General features: G+C 39.0%; 1 protein-coding gene across 3 annotated transcripts in view; it reads left to right on the plus strand.

The window, feature by feature from the left end:
- Nucleotides 1-24,364, plus strand: part of WDFY3 (WD repeat and FYVE domain containing 3) — a 195,392-nt gene that overhangs the window by 83,539 nt on the left and 87,489 nt on the right. For all 3 annotated transcript variants that reach the window (XR_011048337.1, XM_068402547.1, XM_068402548.1), the window contains exons 5-13: nucleotides 2,176-2,285; nucleotides 3,323-3,484; nucleotides 5,343-5,535; nucleotides 8,526-8,712; nucleotides 11,622-11,788; nucleotides 15,239-15,706; nucleotides 17,121-17,219; nucleotides 20,314-20,507; nucleotides 22,670-23,127. Coding sequence is in view for 2 of the 3 variants with exons in the window: in XM_068402547.1 (XP_068258648.1) it covers nucleotides 2,176-2,285; nucleotides 3,323-3,484; nucleotides 5,343-5,535; nucleotides 8,526-8,712; nucleotides 11,622-11,788; nucleotides 15,239-15,706; nucleotides 17,121-17,219; nucleotides 20,314-20,507; nucleotides 22,670-23,127 (2,038 nt within the window). In the remaining variant the exon portion in view is untranslated. The remainder of the gene's footprint in view (nucleotides 1-2,175; nucleotides 2,286-3,322; nucleotides 3,485-5,342; nucleotides 5,536-8,525; nucleotides 8,713-11,621; nucleotides 11,789-15,238; nucleotides 15,707-17,120; nucleotides 17,220-20,313; nucleotides 20,508-22,669; nucleotides 23,128-24,364) is intronic.

Here is a 24,364-nt window from a genome sequence, read left to right on the forward strand (position 1 = left end):
ACTGAGGTACTAGTAGGAATGTTATGCAGAAAGGCTCTTGCTTTTACTTACTCCTAGAGAAACCAAGGTCACTGCTAAATTCCTCACTAGTTATGGGTGAAGAGCCATAGAAAGGTTGCACCTCCAGGGAGGAGGGGACAGGACAGGTGACCCAAAATTGAGCAATGAGGTATTCCATCCCATACATGTCATTCTCAGTGTAAAGCTGGGGGATCCTGACGGTCTCGCTCTCTTCTGCTATGGCTGGAGTCCAAAGAGGACTCTGTCCATTTTTCTCCTTCCCTCAATCCCAATCCATGCGTTCCTGAATCCAGTTCCTGTCCATCACTGAGACCCGTCTGGGCCTTCCCAGACCCTGCCCTGCAGCGCTGGTGGTGACATGACCATCATCAGGGGAACTCGGTTTTGTATATATTTGTATATATATAATTATTTCCATTATTATTATTATAGTATTTTTCATTATTACAGTTTATTAAAACTATTTTAACTTTCCAACCCATAAGTGTCTCTCTCTTTTCTCTTTTCCTTCCCCTTCTAGGGTGGGGAGAGGGTTAATAGAGAGCGTCTGCCATCAGTTTAATAGCCAGCCCAGCTTTAAACTGTGTCAGTCTTGCCTTCCTGCCATGCAGTGCGGTGAAGAGCTCTGACTTCTCCCCCACCATGGGCACTGAGGCTGCTGTTCAGTGCTCCTGAGGCTGTCCCCTCTCCCTGGTTCCTCAGCCTATGCTCACAGGATTGGTGCTCCAGCCCCCAAACATCTCTGTGGCCCTCAGCAGAGCTGTCGATCATTGTCTTCCCTGTATTGGGTTGGGACTGAAACTGGACGCAGCATTTCACACGTGATCTAATGAGCGTTGTGTGAAAGGGGGTAATCACTTCTCTTCATCTGTCAATTGTCCTCCTGTTGATAAAAGTGTTTCTTTACACCTTGATTTTTGTTATGTTGACTTGCCAGTACACATAGTGGCTGATGGCTTTGGCTCTGTATGATGATAGACTCTCTTGGGAAAAGTTAATATTAGGAATGTAGAGCAAACAGCTGTAGACATCTTCTGTGATCATCTACTTTGTAGGTGTACTAGTGCAGCTCAGCTTACAGTCTGGTGCTCCAGAAAATTTGTCTTTTCGGTGTAGTCAATGATAGAAGTTTGGTAAGTACTTTGCCTTATAAAATGTGTTTACTTTAGAACAAACTTGTTCACAGGTATGTGCTCAGGAATCTTGACAGCAGATGAAGCAAACAAACCAAGATTAAAATTGTATTTTTCTTCAGTTGGTGATTTATTCCTCCGTTAGTAATTCCCTTGTAATTTCTTTTTTAAGCAATACTATGCACCTTCCTTTTCTGTCGTAGTTGACACTAAAAGCACTGAAGATGATTGATAGCAGTTATTAATGAAAAATGGTTTTAGATTTCCCTTAAGGGTAATGGGCAGTCATCATGACTGGCGTTATAGATTTCTTAACGCAAGTGTGTATTCAGACAGCAGTGAAATAGGATTGCATTTTCTGTTGATTTATTTGAGGCTGATAACTAGTTTACTAGGCTGAATATTTATCTTGGGCTCTGACTGATACGGAATAGCATCTGATTCCAGAAGTGGTCCCCAGATCATAAGAATTAGCCATAAGTCATTAGCATTTTCATTTTCAAAAAAAGTGTAGGATGGGGATGTGGTAATTGCTGATCTTAGTCTTAATTTTACTTTTTGTTCTTGTTTTTTATTCCTTTTGTCTTTCTGCACCTCTCCTTCCCTCCAAATCTTTTCCCGTTATCCTCCGTACTGTTGTTTCATTGCAGTGCTTTTTTTCAGAAATTGTGAATATCAGCTTTTCCCACTGAGACCACTGATGGTAACTTCATATCTCTGGAAAAGAGTATGTTGTATTTGATAAAGCCAGAACACTTAAACAAAAGTTGCTGCATGTTACTGAAATCTGTCTGCTGGTTTAAAGGATGATGCACGACCTAAAAATGTACTTTTTGCAGCCTTGCTAGTGTCAAAGCCAAGTGCTTGTGGAAGACTGGAATGTGTGTCTGGAGAGCGTAGGCCTAAGCCTAGTCCTTTTTTCAAGTAGTGCTGCAGCGCTCAGGACTGTTGAGAGGACGTGTTCCCTTTTGCAGACTGTCAGATTGAATTCTTACTGTATTTTTTAACTGCTCCCCTACAGAGGCTGCAAGTCGTGCCATAGTCCAGTTTCTGGAGGTCAATCAAAGTGAAGAAGCAAGTAGAGGTTGGATGCTGCTCACCACAATTAATTTACTAGCTTCATCAGGACAGGTTAGTCTTAAGCAGCAAGGCTAAAAATAAATTGTGGGGTGGGAGACAAAAGCAATAAAGTAATGAGCTGCATGAACACACACTAAAAGATGTTGTAACTATATTCTGCTTTCTGTCTGAAGATCCTTTTTCTGTTATCTGCTTTAGCTCCTTGTGGTTTCAGTTGCCTAAAAAATCATAGTTTTGGAACTTTAATTTATAACATTCTTTTGAATTATGCACAGAACTTTTATTGTTCCTCAAAGGCTTCTTTGCATGCTGCTGCTTAGTGCCCCATGAGATGCATGTCTTGTACAGCATCTAAATCACTCGGGCTTTGAATTTGGGCTCCTCATTCAAGGAGGGTGGCAGCAGCAGTTGCAAAAAGCGAAGCCAGCAGCAGTGATGAGTGGATGATATCGTGAACCTTTACTCCTCTGCTTTTGGTGCTGCCCTTCATCAAAGAGCCAATTTCTGGCAATGTACTGGACAGCTGCGTGGTTTGTTCTTTCTGCTCTAATCTGCCTTTATAATTCAGCACATCATGTTATCTGTGTTTAGTATGTCACCAGCCTAAACCCCAGTTTGTCTTTTCTTCCCACTGATGCTTTCATGTTTTCTGCTACCTTGCTCCTTATGCCTGCTTAAACCTTCTTGCCGACTGAGTGCATAAATTGAATAGTCCTCCTCCCACTCCCATTTCTACTGCTACAAAGAATAGATGGCTAATGAGGGCTTGGCTGAAGGTCTTGTAATTAACTTGTAAGCTTCTGTTGGCAGAGACTGTCAGTTTTTGTTTCTGTCCTGTGTAGTGGCTGCTCTGAACTGTGGCTATTAGATGCTATTGTCATGTAAATAAATTATGATCCTATTTTTAAAATTGCTGTTTAGGTAGGCATTCAAGAATAGATGGTAAACCTGTACTTCTGTGTGGACATCTCACCAAAGGTGTGAGAAAGAAAAACCAGCATTTGAGTTAACTGCATTACTGGAGTGTGACTTTTTGAATATAGTAATATGCTGAACTATTTTTTTTGCTCTGGTTTCTTTTTCCCCAGAAAACTGTGGACTGCATGACTACAATGTCAGTGCCTTCCACGCTTGTTAAATGTCTATATCTGTTTTTTGACCTTCCACATGTGCCTGAGGTAGTTGGAGGAGCACAGAATGAACTACCTCTCGCAGAGCGCCGAGCGCTACTACAGAAAGTCTTTGTACAGGTAAGAAAGGTAAAATATGTCCTGGAGTTTGCAAGAGGAATGGAAATGCTTCATGTGAGAAAAGTCCAGAAACTTTTCACTTGAACTGGGTTTTGCTTTTCCTTGTTTCTTCACAAACTGGTGGCTCAGAGTAAGATGGATTTTCCTGCAAGCACAGTTGAGGTTAAATTTCTACTCCCCTTATGGTTTTTGTCCTCAGCAAGTATCTCCTCCACAAAAATGCATGCAACTTTTCTGTGCAGCTGCTTAAAAGGAGCAGCATGTTGACTATTAGTCTGTTTTAATCTGACTAGTCCTAGTCTTTGGTGTCTTTGACCACTACTGATTGAAATAGACATAGTAAAAACCGTTAGTATTGGTAATAATCTTTGAATTAATTTAACATACGCTATTTTTCCTTTAATTATGGAAATAAACCATGAATATTGAAACAAATAATTTAAATATGGGGATGAACCATCTGAGTTTGCAGTTACTGTTACAGTTGTCCCTCAGATTTCCCAGGGAGACCAGGGACTCCATTTGACCTGCTCCTGCTTTCTGAGGTTTCAATTGGAGATTTTGAGAAGAAATTCCCATACGTTCTCCTGACGAAACTTTTAGAAGGAGCTGACAGTTACTGTTAGAAAGGGATTGATGATTATACTGCCAGTTTCCATGTGCAAATTGGACGCATCTCTATGTAGGGTCACTGTAGCCACATATGCAAAACCATAGAGGTCTGTCAGCAATCACATCCTTCAGGGATTTGAAGGCAGTGTTAAGATTTGTAAGTATAACATTTAGAGGCATGTTGGTACCTGCACTACAGAAATAAAGATGTGAGCCTTATTCCCACAATTACTGGCCACAATGTCTGCCCAGTGACAGTCACTATATGAGAACATACTATTTGCCTCTTTTTTTTTTTTTTTTTGTCTTAGTACTACAGGCTGTTTTCCAAAGCAGAAATCACAGTGTGCTGTGAGCTACCTTTCAGAAAATGCTTTGCTGTGTTTCAGTCAGCAGAGTTGATAAATGATCGATGTTACTACATAGAGTCCCCTCAATATACCACAGCTCAGCTCTTTTCTATCCCTCTTCAAGGGCTGTAAAGTGGTGCACTCAAATGAGCTGTCTGGAATGAGTGAGGTTTCAAATAGCTTCCAAGCCTCCTATGGATGCAGGCAGCCTTGCAAAGTCTTTCTACAGTTTTCTGAGAGGGAGCCTCAGCTTTTCCTGCACAAGACACAAAGTGGACATCAGATGTCCTCAAAACAGACAGAAAAGGGAGCATAACGTAGTAACTTTGGTTTTGTGGCTGCATTTTGTCTTGTTTAAGGTAACCTGGAAATTCAGATCCAGGAGTCAGTCATCCAGGTACATCTACAGTGTTGCTGTATTCTTTCCTGCCATACTACTTTGGCTGGTTTTGTTTGGCCAAGATGGTACAGATGCTGCTCTGCTGACAACACATTGATAGCCTTCTTCCTGCATTAGGAAGGGATACAAGAGTTTGCTTCACGGAGCTTCTGCCCCATTGCAGCATTTAGACCTGTAAATTAGGTAACAGGCAGATTCTCCAAGAATGGAATAGCCTAGTATCCATACAAGTGTGCTGTGTCAGCCTAAGAGATTTGAACTCTGCTGCTAATCTTTTGCTAGTCATTTTAAACTGAACTGGGACTTGAAATAACTGTGTTGAATAACCTTGTCTTCAATTAAAATTACAGAAACAACATGCAAAGGGAAAACAGTGCATTGCCCTTTTTTTTATGCGTATGCTAAAGGGAAGAATGTTTTGCCTTTTATTAAGTCTAGACAAAAATAGCAATGATCAGGGTATTAATGCTAGATATTTAATGACTTTCTGTTTCAGATCCTTGTAAAATTGTGCAGTTTTGTGTCCCCGGCGGAAGAACTGGCTCAAAAGGATGATCTCCAGCTTCTATTCAGTGCAATAACCTCATGGTGCCCTCCCTATAATCTGCCTTGGAGGAAGAGTGCAGGGGAAGTACTGATGACCATATCGCGTCATGGCCTTAGTGTCAATGTAGTGAAATACATTCATGGTATGTGTCTTTATCCAATATTATTTCTTCTTTTTTTCTGTTCTTCTTTCATAGCTTTCTTAGCTAAGAAATAGGCATGAAAATAATAGATCAAGGAAACTTACAGGTGCTTTTTTCTGAGGGGACATGTATGCAATTACATACAGGTAAAATTTCAGAGCGCTTCTGTAGTGAGAGGGGTGTTTGTAGCTGTGTCTGCCTCATCAAGTTAACATTGGAAGACAGAGTTTCCTCTCATGTTTTGGTGTAGAGTTTAAGCTAACTAAAAGGAAAGGCTTTCAGCAACTTCAGTAACTGCCTGTATTGAAAAGTAGTCACTGGGAAGATGCAGAGGTTTGTCACTTTTGCTGTGAGCATTAATTCTTAATGGGAGTTAGTTGTTTTCTGTCCTGTGTTTGAGTTAGAAGCAGCAGCTCCTCACAGAAGCACAAGGCAAGCTAGCAGTGTCATGTTTACAGCTGCGTGCTTGGGTACCACTCTAGCTGGCAATAAAAGTGTAGAGACATCTGAGGAAGCCGCAGGAAGAGGAACCAGCTCCATGTGTTCTGCTGACGCAGTTTGAGCTATTAGAAGCCCATGTAGTAAATACTGGTGCATTACACAAACCAGGGAGAGCTAATTTGGGTATGCTGGGAGAAGGTTCTTTCTCCCAGACATCTTGGTTTTGTGGGAAGAGGCTGGGTCAGACCGTTATAACCACCACTGGTTTGCAATGTACTCTCCATTATCCAGGGCATCGGGGGCTGATAACAGCAAAACCTGGGTAATATAGGCTCTAGGAAATCCTCAAGGGAGCACGGTGTATGGGCACAGAAACACTTGAGTGCGAACCTCCAAGTGCTTATTGACGGCACATTGGAACAGCCAGCTGGTTTCCTCCTCTGTGGTCCAGCCCAGCTTCCTTGCGGGGTCCCCAGCCCAAGGATGTTGTCCCTAGGGCTTGGCCCAAGGAGACTCCCCTTCGCTTGGCTGAGACCCAAGCCTCTGCCCAAAGGAAGAGGTCTCTCAGTGCAGGTGCTCCTAGGAAGCTTACGTGTAGCCTGTCCTAGAGCCTGTGTCACAACCTGGTGTGGAGCTTTTGAGACACAACTGGAAAGAGCCTGGCGGCTGGATGGGTTTGCAGCCCCTACATTTTCCCTGTTGTCTGGCTGACTAGATTGCTGACTGTTCAGCCTGCGTTTCTTCTGCCAGGCCGTTCTCTTCCCCACCTTGACATACAGTATACAGATTGCAGATTTTGTGTATCCTGAAGGCCAAAATAAAATAATCTCATGGGCTTAATCCAGCCTGCGAGCCACCAAATGAATGAAGCAGCCAGGATCATTCTATTTTTATCTCCTGTCCTTTTTTGAGGCAAATAGCATCCTGACTGTTTCGGGCATGGCAACTGTAGCGTACAGGGATATTTCTGTAGCTGGTTACAGATTTTGGTAGCTAATACAAGAAGTACTTTATTCGTCGTGTATCTTTACAAGGGACTGGTCACAGTCTGCTTAGCAAGGGCAGCTGCCAAGGTGGTTCATGACAAAGAATCTGCAGGAGCAAAGCAAGATGAAAACCGGTGTTGGAGAGGATACTAGCTGCCTTTGCATATGAGCAGCTTTGCATATGAAATACTCATGTTGCATTAATTTAAAACTGCATGGGTGTTTAGGTATGTAGCATTTGAAGTAGGAAATTTGGTAGAATATGTTTCTAATATTATAATTAGGGCTTTTAGACTGTAGGACCACATAGAAGCATTTGTAGCTTTTAAATTGGAATGACTTTTGAAGTGAACTAACATCCTTATCATACATTTTAGCAGCGTACACCTACTGGAAAAAAAGAAACCCACTGTTTCCTCACACCCTGGAAAGCAAGTAGTTACAAGGCTCCACAAAACCATTTTGACAGTTTATGAAATATGTCACCCTGCTTCCACATACTTCACAGAAAATTTCAGACTGTGTTTTCTCTTGTGCTTAGCAGCGTGTTTCCAATTCCAGTCAGAAAGATGGGAATGTACAGTATCACTTGGAAGCACAGAATAGTCATCAGTTAAGTAGTTTGAGATAGGACTGAAAAGGTAATAGGTATTTTGCCTGCATCTGTAACAGCCTTCTGGTGGCTGAACCAGTTGGCGTTCCCTCTTGCTTGTTAATTAAAAAATGAACCTGACTTAAAGATATAAAAACATCTGTCAAGAGGCTCATCTCATATTCAGGAAAAAAGTTAAGATGTTTTATCATATGCAAAGGAGCATCCTTTCACTATCTCATGCTTTGATTTGATCTCTGGGAAATTTTGTTATCAGTCTAGCTGGAAAGATTTGCACTTGTCTCGTGCATGGTGTGAAGTGAAAATAGCAGATAATTGAAGGGAGCATCTTGAAAACAGGAGTGCAACCTAAAAGCTTACTATGGATTTGGCAAAGCTTTCTGCAACCAAACAGTGAACTGATGAAGTGTGAGAGGTATGCAGAACGAGACAAGCTGTCTCTCTTTGATCAACATTTATTGGGCAAGCAAATATGCCAGCCTAAGAAATGCTAACCAGAGTAGCAATAAGACATGGTGTAAAGAGTTACGTTTAACAGTTTAAGGGGTCATCAGTAACAGTTTAAGTCAGTGCTTTGTATAACTGTGTGTTTTAAAAGAAAATAAGATGTTTTAGAATTATTTACAGTTGCCATATTTGTCTTTTTATTCTGCTGAGTTATCCAGTCAAACCTTTTAGGTAAAACCCAGTTTTCATCTACATAGTCTCTTCCCTTACAAGACTAAAGATTATAAAAGGAAGGAAGGGGTTGGCAAAAAGAGGTTAGGGTTCAGATCCAAAGCCATTTGAGAATCCTACTCATCTTCAAGTACTCTGTGATATTAAATGTTATGTGATAAGAGGTAGTTAAATAACAGTTACCTTACTGCCATGGTTCTTGTACTAGTTATTCTTCTTGCTGTGATTAACGTCAGTAAAATCCTAAATTTCTTAATTGCAATTCTTTTCAGAAAAGGAATGTTTGTCCACGTGTGTTCAGAACATGCAGCAGTCTGATGACCTTTCTCCCCTAGAAATAGTTGAGATGTTTGCTGGACTTTCTTGTTTTCTCAAAGACTCCAGTGATGTATCCCAAACGTTGTTGGATGATTTTAGGATATGGCAAGGATACAACTTCCTCTGTGACCTCCTCCTCAGGTATGCAAAAGTGCTTGAAGGAATGCAGACAGATCACTGTGGGCTTTTTCTGAAAAGATTTCTTAAAAAAGAGTAGGTGAATAGGTTTGAACAAATAAATTATTATAGGTTATTATGAAATGAAGATATTAGGACCGAAACATGAAATCATGTGCTTCTTTCCATTTATGAAACTACATTGGTTAACTTGTTATTCATCAGTACTGGTTTATTACTAAATGTTTCTGTATGTGCTAAGAAAGCAGATGCTTAAAAACAACTGGTACTAAAAATTTAGAAAGAATTCAGAAAATAAAATTTTGACTGCAATTAGTGATTTTTGGGTTTGGTTGAAGAGTTTTTTTGTTTTGTTTTAACATACTATTGTAATGAAAAATCATATATATAAATATGGTGCATGCTACTTAGTGTTGAAGACTTGCTACTTAGTATTGAAGAGACATTTTTGTACATAAGTTCTAATACCAGAGTGCTGGAGAGAACTCTCACATTACTAGGTAATCAGTGTATGTATGTATTTTTTTAAATTTGTGTTTTTTATTAAAAGTATTGCTAATCTGCTAGTGCATCACAAAATAGGGTAATGAAAATGCCTGCCCAAACAAAACTTGGATGTATGATCCATCCATGATTTTATTTCTTTCCATGAAAGAAACTTCATTCTTTTCTTCATCAGTCAGCAAATTAGTGTCTGCTGCATTATTTGTGTAAAATCTCTGATCAGTCTGTGTTGCTTTGTTTGAATGTGAAGTTCTGAAGAGGCATGCTTAGCTGTTAAAATATATATGTTTTACAAATCCAAGACAGATAGAAACTGGGAAATTATGTCTATGAGTGTACACCTTATGAAGTATACTCTGGTCAAAGATGCTTAGAAACAGTGTTGTAATGGCCATTAATGAGAAGTGTTAATGTTCTTATCTCCCTCTTTCAAGCCATTCATTTTGGGTGCTAGGATGCTAGGTTTTGGCACCCAAATATTTGAACTGAATTTTCTACTATATAGTATGTTTTGAGGGTGTTTATTTGTTTGTTTTAAATGGATGCCAGACAGAGACATGGCATTTGAAACTCTTAATCACAGTTAAAATTAATCATAAATTATCTTCGGTGCCACAAAAGCTCAAACACCTGTTAAGGCATTGTTACTGTTCTTGTAGTATAAATGGTGTTTTTGAGTATGTTATATTTACTAACGCATTCTTTCAAAGCAATGTAATTCAAACTTGGCTGTTTTCCAGAAACTATCAGCCAGAGTTTAGGTGGAATTTGAGGGGAACACACTGTCATTAGCAATTTCGTCTTCAGGTACAAAAGTGATCCTCTGTAGATCCCGTGTTTTAGACAAATCTCTCCTGAGCTTGCTCATCCTTGAAATCAAAGAATGGAGGATACCTGCAGAGGTATAGGAAGACTTAGAGGTTTGCTTGTCTGATTGAAGAAGGAGAGCGCCTGGGTTCCTCAATTGACATCAGTAAAGGTTAAAAGTGTAGGAATGCATTATCCTCACTTCTTCCCAGGGTGGCTCTAGAAAACTTGGTAAGACTCTTGCAGAAATGTCTGGGATAAGGTGAACAGTGCACACTATGTGGTGTATTTGTTAGCGATTTGTGTATTGTAGAGGAGATGTAAGATGGTTTAAAATATGACTGCTGTTTTGATGGCCATATCTCTTGCTGTTTCTTGTAAGTTTTAGTTTATTTGATCTTCAAATCAAAGCATAGTTTGTTTCAAAAAATTATCATCTTGGAGAAACCTATGTATGGGTCAGTGATTAACAACAGTAATGTCTTCTCCCTGGACATGTGTTGGCTCATGTCTGCTGACAGAGACTTGTTCAGCTCTATGGCACTATTGTGAAGATGTCACATGGGGGTATGAAATCTGGACACTTGGCGTCAAGCTGCAAAGAAGAAAGGCTTTGGAGCTGGTAATGCAGAAGGACATGTGAAGAAGATGACTTAATAAGAAATTGCAAGAGGTCTGTAAGGACCGAGTATGTAATTTCACCTGGATGATGTGAAAGGGCAGGGCACGTGGAAGATTAATAGAATGGCAATAGGTGAGCTAAGTGCTTCTGTAATGGCTGTTTGAAGGAGGTTCAGCCATATGTCTGACTGAGAAGAAGATGGAGGATGCAGAATGAGCTGCTTCTAAGGGCTCCCACAATTGTTTGTCAGCACAAAGGAAAATATAGCTCACATGGCATGAGTGAATAGGAGATTGCTTTCTCCCGAGATCTGTAGAGACTATAGAGTTAGTAAGTAATTAAATGTGGTTTAAGTTTTGGTGAAGTAGAAAGAAAACGAGGATTGTTTTAGGGTTCAGAGTTTTTAGGGTTTGGTCTGATGGCGTGTTGCTGGCAGGAAACAATGGTTGGAATGGGATGTTAGCATTTCTGTCCTCTTGCATTCAAAGGTAAGGGTCTGTAGTTCTAGTGAAGATGTTTCATTGTGTGCTTCTAAGTGATAGGCTTCTACCAAGATACTGTTTCATTAGCGTAAAATATTGACTCTCAAAGCGGCAGATATAATCTAGGAAGTTAATTATGGTTTTATTTAATGACAGACTATCTAGGTATTTTCCTGTCCAGTAGCTTCACGTTTGTAAGAGGATTTTAAAAGTAATTTTCATGTCTGTGCTGCTTTTTAGCAGACTATGGAGTTCAAGGAAAGATTTATGAGGTGAATTTCTCTGAAAAATAAATGTATGCTTTCATAAATCCAATAATATTTGACTGACTTAATAGTATGCAATATGAGCAGAGAACATGTAAAATACTGCAGGAACAGGGCAGTAAAAGTGTGGTCTTTTAAATTAATAGAGTAAAATGGAAGAGATATCTTATTAAAGTGATTTGACTTGAAATAAACTAGTGCTGCTAACTAGATCTATTGTATTTTCTTTAGATTAGAACAGGCAAAAGAAGCTGAATCTAAGGATGCTTTGAAGGACTTAGTTAATTTGATAACTTCCTTAACAACATATGGTGTCAATGAATTAAAGCCAGCTGGTGTTACCACTGGAGTACCTTTCCTACTACCTGGATTTGCAGTCCCACAGCCTGCAGGCAAAGGTAAGTCTGCTTTCTTTCTCCTTCTGTTTGTGTTTTTTTTTGTGTGTGTTTTTTTTTTTAAAAATGTAAACAACAAAATACAGGGAAGCTGTATACTACACAAACCATTTGCAACTGAGTCTAGGTTCTTTTACTGAGATTACATACCAAATGCTTAGTTTTGTTGGTCTCAAAGGTTCTATTTTGGGGTTGGCACATAAAGAAAAAAGTGTAGGGCTTTTGTCTTTGAGGACTAAAGACTGAGTCAAACATCTCTCACTGCAAAGCTGGCAGTTTCTATGTGGACATTTATAGAATCATAGAATTGTTTGGCTGGAAAAAACCTTTAAGATCATCAGTTCCAACCGTGAACTCAACACTGCCAAGTCCACCACTAAACCATGTCCCTAAGCACCACATCTACACCGCTTTTAAATATCTCCAGGGATGGTGGCTCAGCCACTTCCCTGGGCAGCCTGTTCCAATGCTTGACAACCTTTTTGATGGAGAAATTTTTCCTGATATCCAATCTAAACCTCCCCTGGCGCAACTTGAAGCCATTTCCTCTCATCCTGTCACTTGTTACTTAGGAGAATAGACTGACACCCACCTTGCTACAACCTCCTTTCAGGTAGTTGTAGAGAGCGATAAGGTCTCCCCTTAGCCTTCTTTTCTCCAGGCTAAACAACCTCAGTTCCCTCAGCTGCTCCTCCTGAGACTGGTGCTCTAGATTCTTCACCAGCTTCGTTGCCCTTCTTTGGACTCACTCCAGCACCCACCTGGTGTCATCTCAAAACTTACTGAGGGTGCAGTCGATCCCCTTGTCCAGATTATTGATAAAGAATTTTAAGAGATTATCATAATGGAGAGATGCACTGATTTGATTTATGGTGTTTTAAGCTGCTAGTACTAAACTGATGTGAAAGACTGATGTGCTGGTTTGATTTGGGGGGGGGGTGACAACACTAGATTTGCTTTCTGTTAGCTTTTGTCAATTTAGGCAAGTGTACCTTGTGAGCTGACATCTGTTGTTTCACCACCACTGTTCACAAAGAGGTGAAATCTGTGGTGTGCTTGCAACCACAGTCAATTATGATATGGAAATAAGGTTGAGGAAGTTTGAGGGGGGAAAAGGTTTTATAAAAGCAAACTTTTTTTTCACATCTTGTGTATAAACTTAAAATTCAGGTAAGTCTTGTATGCAGCGAAGGAGTTTGGAATTTAATAGTGACCATGGAGCTTGTTTGTTACTTGGATTTTTTATGGGTTTTAGTAATACCAGGGATACAAGACAAATTTTTGTGATAGGGTTACATTTATAGATTTATAGGCTAATGGATTTACTTTGACTGTTCCTCTTGTATATCTAGGTTCCTTGGACAATGATTTCTTTTCTCTGGTATTGAGAGAGTTCATTGTTCATGGGAATTGTTTTCCCTTTGCACTAAATAGAGAAAGAAGGTGATAGTCACATTCAGAGCTCAATTTCTCCATGTTTTGATGATAACGTACTAATTTTTGCTTAAGCTAATCAGCTTTTCTGATACAATAGCATGAGAGAACCATGGCCTGTTGCAATTGCCAAAGGAATTGTTTAATTTTCTGGTATTTGTCACAACATCTCTCAGTTCCATTTACCTGCTTTTCGTTATGTTGGCGAGTTGTCTTTTTATGAAGACCATGTTAGCTCATTTTCTTAATTGCTTTTATTTAAATCCTTATAGTTCTTGAACTCTGAAGAGCTGGTCAAGATTTGGTTTCTTCAGGGGTCCTCGTAATAATCAAAGATAATTTATTAATTTGCTTGATTGCTTGGAACAACTGTTGATACTAAATTAGGATATAAATAGCTGTATCTGTCACTACCTATGTTCCTGTCGCATGTAGTAAGCTCTAAATCCCCTTTTCAACATTTTTCATTGTAAAGAAAGCATGTAAAAAATGTCCTGTTAGGAACAAATAAGTGTGACTTATAATGTAACATTAATATTTTTCCAGTATGTGAAATTGTTCCATGTTGGTTTGCAAGAAAGTTTCCTGTTGCCTTCTGGAGAAATACTGGCAGGGAAGGTGGTGAGGCTAGGCACAAAGATAATTGAATTTACTTTTAAATTGCATGACTTCATTTATAAACAACTAAGATAGTAGCATTCCACAGAGCATATGTAATAAGTCAAGACTCTTTGTTTATTAAAGGGTTTTTAAATCGGGTTATTGGTTTACTTATAGCTTGTTTGAAAGTAAGATTTTATTGTTAGAGCTTAAAATGCTTTGTTTAGAAAGTGTTTCAAATCGTCACTCTTGATTGGTTTTTTTTTTTTTTTTCAGTTATTTTTACCTTTAGTTGTTTTCTGTATCATGGGATTTGTCCACCGTGACTTGTACTGTTCCTACAGAAGTTAAAAAAGTCGGCTTTGAGGCATCTTTTCAGTGGAATAAGAATAATATCTCCCCATAGAAAATTCTGGGGGCCACAGGGAGCACTCATAAATGATGCAAATGATGCATTCTTGGCTAAATGAATGAGATTTTATTCAACTTGAAGGTACTTACAAGGAGAAATTTGACTGAGCTTTTAAAGTTGCGAGGTTTTGAGTGCTAATATTATAGCTACCTTATGCTTTACAACTCTTTCCCTTTGTTTTAACCTAATCGTTAACAGTACTGGACCCTGCCAAAGTTTTCTTATTCCCAGGCCTGATTCCTAAAGCCACCCCCATTCCATCTTCCTATACTGGTATGGTCTTTCACGCCAGTTAATCCAGACCCGAGCAAGAGCAGCATCTCTATGGAAGGAAGGCAACTACTGGCCTTACACTGCCCTGTGGAGTTTTCTCTACGCGTAGCTCTCTTCTTTTTGCAGAGGACTGCCAAAGAGTGGAAGTGAGAGGATAATTTGGAGGCCATGCATGTTGTCTAGCTTTGAAGGTGGCTGAAGAGGATTTGTCATTGCTTATTGCTCTGTTGAGTGAGGGGGGATACAGCTGGCTGTTATTCTAAACTTAGGCTGTCGAATACTTGTAGAGGACAGAGTTGCGTTCTGCATTATGGGTTACAGAACACGTTACTGTTGCTGTAATGAGTTTTTCTTATGGCCTGGGTAGATGACAGGCAGGCTTTGTTTTGTCTCTAGAACTGTATCCCGTTGCGTGTTTTAACAATAGGTCAGCTTGCTTACCTATTTTAAAGAAATGATCTTTCATGTAGCTGCTTATTTAAACACTTAGTTTCAAAGATGAAGATGCCATCTTAATGAACAGTAGATTGTAGGATTTGCAATGTAAGTGACCGTGCAGAGGCTTTTTTGAAGAGTCAGTTTTAATAAAATTTTTTATTATACGTGACATATACTGTTATTTTATTCCCACTTATTAAAATGCATGGATCATTATTAAGTATACTCATTGTTTATGGCAATTAAGAACTTTCTCTTTCCTTTTTCCTCCTGTCCAACTTTGTTTCCTGATTTAGGTCACAGTGTGAGGAATATTCAAGCATTTTCGGTCCTCCAGAATGCATTTTTGAGAGCAAAAACCAACTATCTAGCACAAATCATCCTTGATGCCATCACGAATATTTATATGGCGGACAATGCCAACTACTTCATTTTGGAATCACAGCACACATTGTCTCAGTTTGCAGAGAAAATTCCTAAACTTCCAGAAGTGCAGACCAAATACTTTGAAATGCTGGAATTTGTTGTTTTCAGCTTGAATTACATACCCTGTAAAGAACTGATCAGTGTGAGCATCCTTTTAAAATCCAGCACGTCTTTTCACTGTAGCATCATTGCCATGAAGACACTCCTTAAGTTCACCCGTCATGACTACATCTTTAAGGATGTCTTCAGGGAAGTGGGACTTCTGGAGGTGATGGTAAATCTTCTTCATAAATATGCAGCCCTTCTGAAAGATCCCACTCAGGCACTGAATGATCAAGGTAGTGTGTGCTCTTCCATTTTACTAATACATGTCTTTTTTTGGCTGGGAATGGTGGAGGCTAGCACTTAAGAGGAGGAATGAGAGAGTCTGAACACATATCTCAAGGGCTGAGCTCTGCTGGGGACTGCTGTGCCATCTTAAAAGCTCATTGGAATTGTTTCACTTTTAATGTCCTGCAAGAAGCTCGAGGCAAGCTTTAATGAAAGATGCTGTATGAATGCAAAATAGTAGGAGTTTGTATTTCCTTTTTACATGTTTTTTTGATGTATTCTTTTAATATTGGTTACCTAACATGAAAAGCACAAGTGAAGGAGCAATACATAGTATCTGTACTCTTCCTCACAAAACATGCTTGGGCATTTCATTGTGTTGAATGAAACCCAGCTTTGAAAAATACTATAGAGTGCATATCTGAGCTCTTAATAGGAATATATATTCAAGTTTTCAGACTTTTATAAGTTGGGTCTACATTTTTCTAAAAGCGTTAAAAAAAGAAATAAAAAAGTAGTTATCTCCAGAATTTAACATCTCTGAGATAAGCTACATAGCTGCTTAGCCTGCCAAGTGTGCACAGCCAAGTGCCATATGTGCATACGTACACACACACAGAGATTTTTTTTTACATTCTCTTATTCAAACTGCAATCAAGTTAGTGTGCATCAGTTACACTTATTTTTTAATCATAATTGTTGGGCGTTTCACCTGGATTTATTGTCTGAAGCTTCGTCAGTGAGCGGTAGCAGTTGATTAGAGTTAGAAAGCTTTGTTGCCAGCAATTCCGTTGAAAAACACATCAGTTTGCACATTCTTGTAAGTAAATGGACCAAGCTGTCATCTGATTAGGGTGCTACCTATGTGCATATGCCCTTGTGTTGTGGCTTGCTTTATTAGAGTAATTTAAAAAAAAATATTTTTTTCTGGAGTGTTACTCTGTTTAAGATGCTACTTGCAGTGTTGGTTCGTCTGTTACACCTGTTGAATCATCAGCACATTAACTGTAATTATGTGAATGTAGTTTGGTGCTTTTGTGTGGAATTTCTCTTTTCAATTAAAATAATGAACAAGAACAGATCCTGTTAGTCTTCAACTATGGTGTGGTTTTATGGCTTCAAGAAACAGAAGTTGGGGATATGAAACTACACATACAGCTGCAGTGTCAGCCACTGAGCTCACAGTGCTCAAAAGCTTCTGTTTAAATTCTTGTCATTATAAATTAACTTGTCAAATGATTCATAGTTAAGCTTTCCTGGGAATGCACGTGTAGGCTAAATCTTAATTTGCTTTGGAATATGATTAGGCTGCATGTTCTTTGGGGAAGCAAAGAAAATAAAAGTGTTGGTGGAAAGTATCAAGAAGCATCTTAGAAAAGAGTGATTTTTACTATGACTTTGGCTTCTGAAATTACTTTTTAGGGGATTCAAGAAACAGTTCATTTGAGGACCAAAAGCAGCTGGCTTTATTGGTTATGGAGACCTTGACAGTACTACTACAAGGATCAAACACAAATGCAGGTAAGTAGAGAGACCACTGTCAAAATACTTATTAAAAAGTAACTCAGAAAATCATGCCTGAAAGCAAAGTAGTCTTGAGTTTCTATCTTCAGACAAGTAATCAAACACACTGAAATATACTTTTTCTCTTGCCAAGTTTTTTCAGAAGAGAATAAAAGGAATAAAAGATAGTGTTTTTTTGGTTTTTTTTGTTTTTTTTTTATCTTGAGTTTCTTTGCTATTGTTTACCTGAAGGCAACCACCACACCCCATCACTCTCCAACAGTACTATAATAATTTGTAGTAGGACTTGTAACACAGGTTGTGTATTGGAAAATTTAAGCATATAATTAGACATGTAGTTTGCTGTTGACAGTGTCATGTCTACTTAAATGTGATTAAAAATGCTTTCATCTTTAGTGAAAGATGGCTTTTAATTTTTAAAGGCATATTCCCAGTCAGTATGTATAAATAGGGCTCTGTTATGAGTGTCCCTTTCTAAATCAGGCAGGCTTATATTATATATATATTAGTGAAGACTTAGTGACATCAAAACAGACAGTATGTATATCTCATATTAGTAAAAGCCATCTTTGAGGGCTTGAAATAACAGATCGAGAAAGGATAATAACTGTTTTTAAACACTTTGTCTGTTCTGTTAGATGAAGAAAAAAATGAGCAGGTGAGGGGGAACAGACACCGCGCAGAGGAAGCAGGAAGTTTCTGGCCTTGGAGGCCATGAAACATCCTTATTTCAGCAGTTCTTTTTTTTTCCTTTTCCTCAGTTCTGGCTGGTGTTTTCTCACTCTTGGTTTTGTTTTTGTTTTCATTTAAGTAAGAGAAACCACAATCTGTGACAAATGCTTAAGAATGAAATCCTGAAAATTGTCCTGCTTGGTTGACAGCTCACTACTTAAACATTAGGTCCTGGGCTAATGACGTAAAGCTTGTAACTCATACTCGTTGGGGGTGGGTTTTTTTTGTTTGTTTTTTCTGGTTTTGGCTGGTCAAATTTTTTAGTTTAATTTTAGGCCCAGTGTTGGAGTAACCTCCAATGTTGCCTGTGTCATTTCACTATTGCACTTGTTTTCAAGCTGTGTTGCGTTTCAGCTCGTAGTTTCAAACTACTTTCAAAGATGGCTTTTGAATTCTTCCCACTGAGCATTTACAACATCTGCCAGCTTGGCTTTGTCCACGTACTTGATAAGTCAGTTCTTTACTCCATCAGGAAAGACATTGTTCACAGCACTTGAGATAAACCCCAGTGGCGAGTCCTTTGTCAAAACAGAAAAGCATTGCAGCGAAGCAGAGGTTACTCCAAGCTGATGTTTCAATTAGTTCTGCATTCAGGCTGCCATGATCGTGTTTAGACCATTTTGTCAGATTGCTTATGCGAAGCTACCTCTTCTGTCAATGGAAAGGAAAAAAACATGATCTTTGATTTACTAGATAAATCTGTTCAATGATGAACCAAGAAGCAAGTGAATTAGGCTGAAATAAGAAGGTTTTAGAAAGGAATTGGTATAGATTACAGATGAATTGCATGAATCAGTTACACACTTGTACATTTATCTCTCAGCTTTGGTTTTGCCGTGTAAGAACAGGCAGAATTAGAAACAAGTCAGAAAGGAGTGGCATGAAGGAAGTGTGGGGGCTTCCATATAAGGAAAATTGGGAAAAAAAACAAACCCAAAAAACCTCAGGATTGTTTGATTTCTAAGGATGAATGAGAGGAGGTGGTTTAAGTATGTGATGATAACATCTCTGAAGTACTGGAACTGCCTCATAGTTTAGAAGTGGCAGGTCTTGGTTCACAGGACTGGACTGCATGTACCTGTGTAGCATCAGGGTCGGTGGTACCTGAGCCTTGCTTCTGTGAGGTATGGATTGTGATCTGACCGTGGTAGCGTCCACTTGATTTGTGACAAGTCCTTGGCTGCTGTTAAACGGCGTTCCTGACCTCACCTAGGAAGCTTGAAGCAGCCATCAATACCTCATTGCTAGTTCTCAGTACTGAGTTAATCTTCGAGTATCCACTAGAGAAACAACAGAGGGTAGCATAAACCACATCAGACTGTGGGATCACGCAACAGATGTTGTTTCTGAGGCCTCTCCTCTTGCCTTGGCCAAGTCCGTATCCCATCCAACGAACGTCAGAGAAAGCAGGAGGCAGGAAATCGAAATGGATGGTGGGACTAAGGTTTGTATATGTATATTAGAGGGAATAAGCATTGTCCTGACTAGCTTGTTAATCCTGAACTTGGTCGTTTAAACTGCTCTTTTAGTTCATGGTCACAAGAAAAGTGATCCCTTTTGATGCAGTAATGCAGCATTGATCCATTTCCCTGCCCTGTTTTCATCTTTAGTAATGAACATAGGGCAGTAATCTAGGTGGTGACACTGTACTAAACACACATTATATGTGCCATATATATTCCAGTTTGGTTTTTATGATGTTCTCAGAATCAATTTTCATTTAATTTTCAGTTAATATTGTACATGTGTTCTTCTGAGTATTCAGTAAGCTTGAGAACCATTATTGACTTAAGCTTTATCCCTACAGAGATAGGTCTTGCCACAAGAAAACTTCTGCAGGATCTTACAAATCTTGTCGATAAACTGAATCACTTCTCAACCAGTGCTCCTAGTTTGCTTGTCTTGTCCAGAAACAGACTAGTTTTATTTTTGGCAATGAACTAAATGTAATATAAACACTATCCTTAACCAAAACAGCATATAGTCTTCACTAAAGATGTAGGGTTTGCTATATTTTTGATTTATTTCATCCTGTGACTCTTTGAGCTCTAGCATGAAAAGAATAACTACTGTTGGAATAACAGAATTATTGAGGAAATTCTTAGAACTGACCTGCATCCCTGTACTCAACACCTTTAGTGAAAAATATAGTCAGAAGAATATTGTTCAAGTTCTATTTTTATTTGTGGTACAAGAGGAAAAATAGTAATAAGTCATTAAACATCCATAGGGCTAAAACCCTGCCATTCAATCTGTAGAAATGAAAATAAACACCTTTCATGTTTTGTTGTTGTCTTTGATACTGATTGTATTTTTCATACACTCTTATCCCCACACCCCCTCCCCCCTTTCTGAGTAGGTATTTTCAGGGAGTTTGGTGGTGCGAGATGCGTGCACAACATAGTAAAGTATCCCCAGTGCCGACAGCATGCCCTGATGATCATCCAGCAGTTGGTGTTATCACCTAGTGGAGAAGATGATATGGGCACTTTGTTGGGACTGATGCACTCGGCTCCACCTACGGAACTGCAGCTGAAAACGGACATCTTAAGGGTAAATGAAGTACTTCTCAGGGCTCTTGCTCCTAAGCCACTTTTTAAAAAACGAAAACACTGAGAAAGGGATTGGATTGGATGGATAGTATTCAGCTACTGAAGGTAGCTTCTCTCTGGAGTTGAAATGCATACATTTGATGCATGGTTTTTATTTTCTTCCATCTGTCCATGGCACATTTCAGAATCGGAGATGAAGGCTAGTGAGTGAGTATGTGTTTTTAGCATCATCACTTGTAATCAGCCTCAGTGGATAGGAAATTAAGTCCTACAGTTATGATAATCTTCCCTGGTGGAGTATTACTCAGTTAAAAATAATGAGAATACATTGGGGGTGGCGGGGGGGGTGGGGAAAGCAAGCATGTAACACGTAAGTTTATTTTCAGTGCTGGTTTGCCTTTTCCTGTGGCAGACCTACTTTATTTTACCAATTTGTTAGTTATAAATGCTGAATTAGTTAATATAAATGTAAATCGTAGTGACCATAGTAGATGGTAATGTCGAAGAACTTGCTTGCTTAAGCAAAATAGTGGAAAGGTAGGAACATAAGTCTATGGGTGGAGGAGGAAGAGAGAAGACTCTCATCTGTTCTCTCTCTCTGTTTTTTGGCTACTAATCTAGACCCACAATTTCTTCTCAGAATAGCTAATATTATTTTTGTAAATTGGCATGTTACTGTTATTTTAGGGTAGAAAAGCTGAGGCAAGTAGTAATAAGTAAATGAGTCTTACCGGAGAGAACTCTGAGGCATCTAGGTTCATCTCTGTTAAAAGGAGCTGTAATATTTCTCTGGCAGATGAGCAGCTTCATATTATTCCAAAAGACAGAAAGGAAAGCTAGTAATAAAATAATTCATTTGACATATTTTGTCTATTAAGGTGTTCTGTTGTTTTTGAGCATGTCTCATTCATGATACTTAAGGGGAGGGAAAGGATATTGCAGTTCCCTAATGGATTTAACATCCAAAGTCAGGGTTTCTGTCCTTTATCTGACCTGCTTTATTTGTTGTTCATCGGTGCTGTTTTCAGAAGTTTTGGTTATGGAACTGACAGCCCAGAACGGTGCAGTGATGTGTCCCGTACTCTTCATGCAGTTTTGGCAGGAAAGGAGATACTGCCTTCAAAGGAATGACATTCTGTTTCACTACCCATCTTCTGAGTGCTTAAAAAAAAAAAAGATTCTGAAGAAGTAAACTCTTGATCATGAAAGATACCTCTGCCCCCCTAGTCTATTTTTCTGTATCAATAACACTTTTGTTTGTGATGCTTTGTGTAGAGAGACTTTTTCATCTATATTCCGTGTGCACATGTGGGTCAAACTTCCCATGACAGCTGGTTTTTTGTTTGGTTTTGGTTGGGTGGATGGGTTTCCCCACCCCCTGATTTCATGGATAAATTAGTATTATTCTCTAGTAACTAGATTCATGTAGTTTTTGCTATTTATACTGGACCTTTGTGTGTGTTCAGCAAGTAAGGTTTTACCCATTTTTGTTTCTCTCTCTCTCAGGCTTATTTTTGAACAGCAACTCTCTTCAAATCAAGTTTCACTCAATTCAGAGATTTACGGATTTCATTGTAGAGGAGGGCTAAAACTAAATGGGGTTTTTTGGCTAATTCTTTGCTGTCGTTATTATCTTTGAGTGCTGTTGTGGCTTCATAGCTGCCCGGTGCTTGTGCATTGTAGATTTCTGGGAGACCTGTGTTAGGATTCTGGAAGGTTTATGTTTCTCGTTGCTACAGGCAGTTGTTTGCCCACTCTTATTTGAAATTGTGAAGTATGATGGCAGAGTAGATTCCTTGCTAATAGCTATGTTCCCTGCTTTATCATTAAGGGAATTACCTGGGGATTTGGGGTTCCGTTCTATGCTTGGGCAAGTCTTTTCTGTTGGCAGGTTCATGTATCTCCTTAATTTCTTATTTCTAAATTAGGGACAATGCTTTACTTTTTCACCCGCTCTTTTTATTTTGTAAGTTCTTGAGGATGAGGACTCTTGCAGTACAAAGTTGATCTTTGGAGACTTCAGGCATTACCAAATTCTCACAAATGACATGAGGATTTTGCTCGCATATCAAACAAAAATGTTCCTACCTTTTTTTCAAGCTGTTTGTAATGCTGCTGCTTTTTTTTTTCCTTCTTTGTTTTGACTGTTTGTTTTGTCCACAGGCCCTACTCTTGGTGCTGAGAGAAAGTCACCGCACAAGAACTGTTTTTAGAAAAGTTGGTGGATTTGTGTATGTCACATCTTTACTCGTTGCTATGGAAAGATCTTTGTGCTCGCCACCTAAGAATGGCTGGGAGAAAGTAAACCAGAATCAAGTGTTTGAACTGCTTCACACTGTGTTCTGCACATTGACTGCAGCAATGCGTTATGAGCCAGCCAACTCTCATTTCTTCAAAACAGAGATCCAGTATGAAAAACTGGCAGATGCTGTTCGATTACTTGGCTGCTTCTCAGACTCGAGAAAAATAAGTCCCTTGAATGTCTTCCCTTCAAATACACAACTATTTCAAAGACTTTTGGAGGATGATCTAATATCCCTGGATTCTGTGTCACCTACGCTAAGACACTGCAGCAAACTTTTTATTTACCTCTACAAGGTAGCAACAGATTCTTTTGACAGGTATGAACTTTCTTTTTTTTTAACTTTTTTTCTTTTCCTGTCCCACCCACTCCAGTGTTCCCCAAAAAAGTTTTCTTCAAATATGTTAATTGCAAGCTTTTTTATTTCCATTTTAATCTATTTCTTTGTTCCTTCACTCCAGCAAGAGGGATATAAAGTGTCAACATCTGACCAAATATTGACTTAGCTTGCTGGTGTTCTCCAGGGTATGCAGCATTCCCTCTGATGTTGAATGTTTTTGTCATGGCAACAATTAAGACAGAGATGTCAGTTTATGGTTGTATTTGATGTGTTGAAGCAACCTGTTGGCTGATAGGCAGACTGTCTGGTTGCTTTATCATTCAGAACTACTAGATTTTTATGCTTTTATTAAGTCAAATGAAAAATTGGTTGTTCAACGTCACACCTTAAATTCATGGTTCCTTTGATAAGGGATTTTTAAGTGATTAGATAATACCATGATGACTTTAGAATCGTAGAATCATTTAGATTGGAAGAGACTTTTAAGATCATGGAGTCCAACCATAAACCTAACACTGCCAAGTCCACCATTAAACTGTGTCCCCAAGTGCCACATCTACACATCTTTTAAATACCTCCAGGGATGGTGACTCAACTACTTCCCTGGGCAGCGTGTTCTAGTGCTTGACAACCCTTTCAGTGAAGAAATTTTTCCTGATATCCAATCTAAACCTCCCCTGGTGCAACTTGAGGCCATTTCCTCTGGTCCTGTCACTTGTTACTTGGGAGAAGACACTGACACCCACCTTGCTACAACCTCCCTTCAGGTAGCTGTAGAGAGTGGTAAGGTCTCCCTTGAGCCTCCTGTTCTCTAGATTAAACACATCTAGACTAGACATCTTGTTTTAGATGGATTGGCTTGTTCCTTAAAGTTCTAGCTAGTCTGTAAATTATTCTTTTTTTAATTTAACTGGGAGACACTCCCACAGTTAAACAACTAGAATTTAAATTATACTTGTTATACTTGAGATTTGAAATGAACAGTAAAGTCTTAAAGCTGATTCAAAATCACAGCAAAACTTACTGAGGTATGTGTTGAAGACTGGCTTGTCTGAAAGTAGTTGTCACCCATAATTTAAGGTACAAAAAAGTAAAACACAGACCTAAGCTTCGTATCTGGGACTTTGGAGCTGCTGCACCCCAGCTGTTTAATGCATGTGACCCTGTTTTTCTAAGATGGGACACCTAGTTAATTAAACACAGGGTCTTATTTTCC

This window comes from Nyctibius grandis, chromosome 6 (genome assembly GCF_013368605.1).
Source record: "Nyctibius grandis isolate bNycGra1 chromosome 6, bNycGra1.pri, whole genome shotgun sequence".
Lineage (NCBI taxonomy): Eukaryota > Metazoa > Chordata > Aves > Nyctibiiformes > Nyctibiidae > Nyctibius > Nyctibius grandis.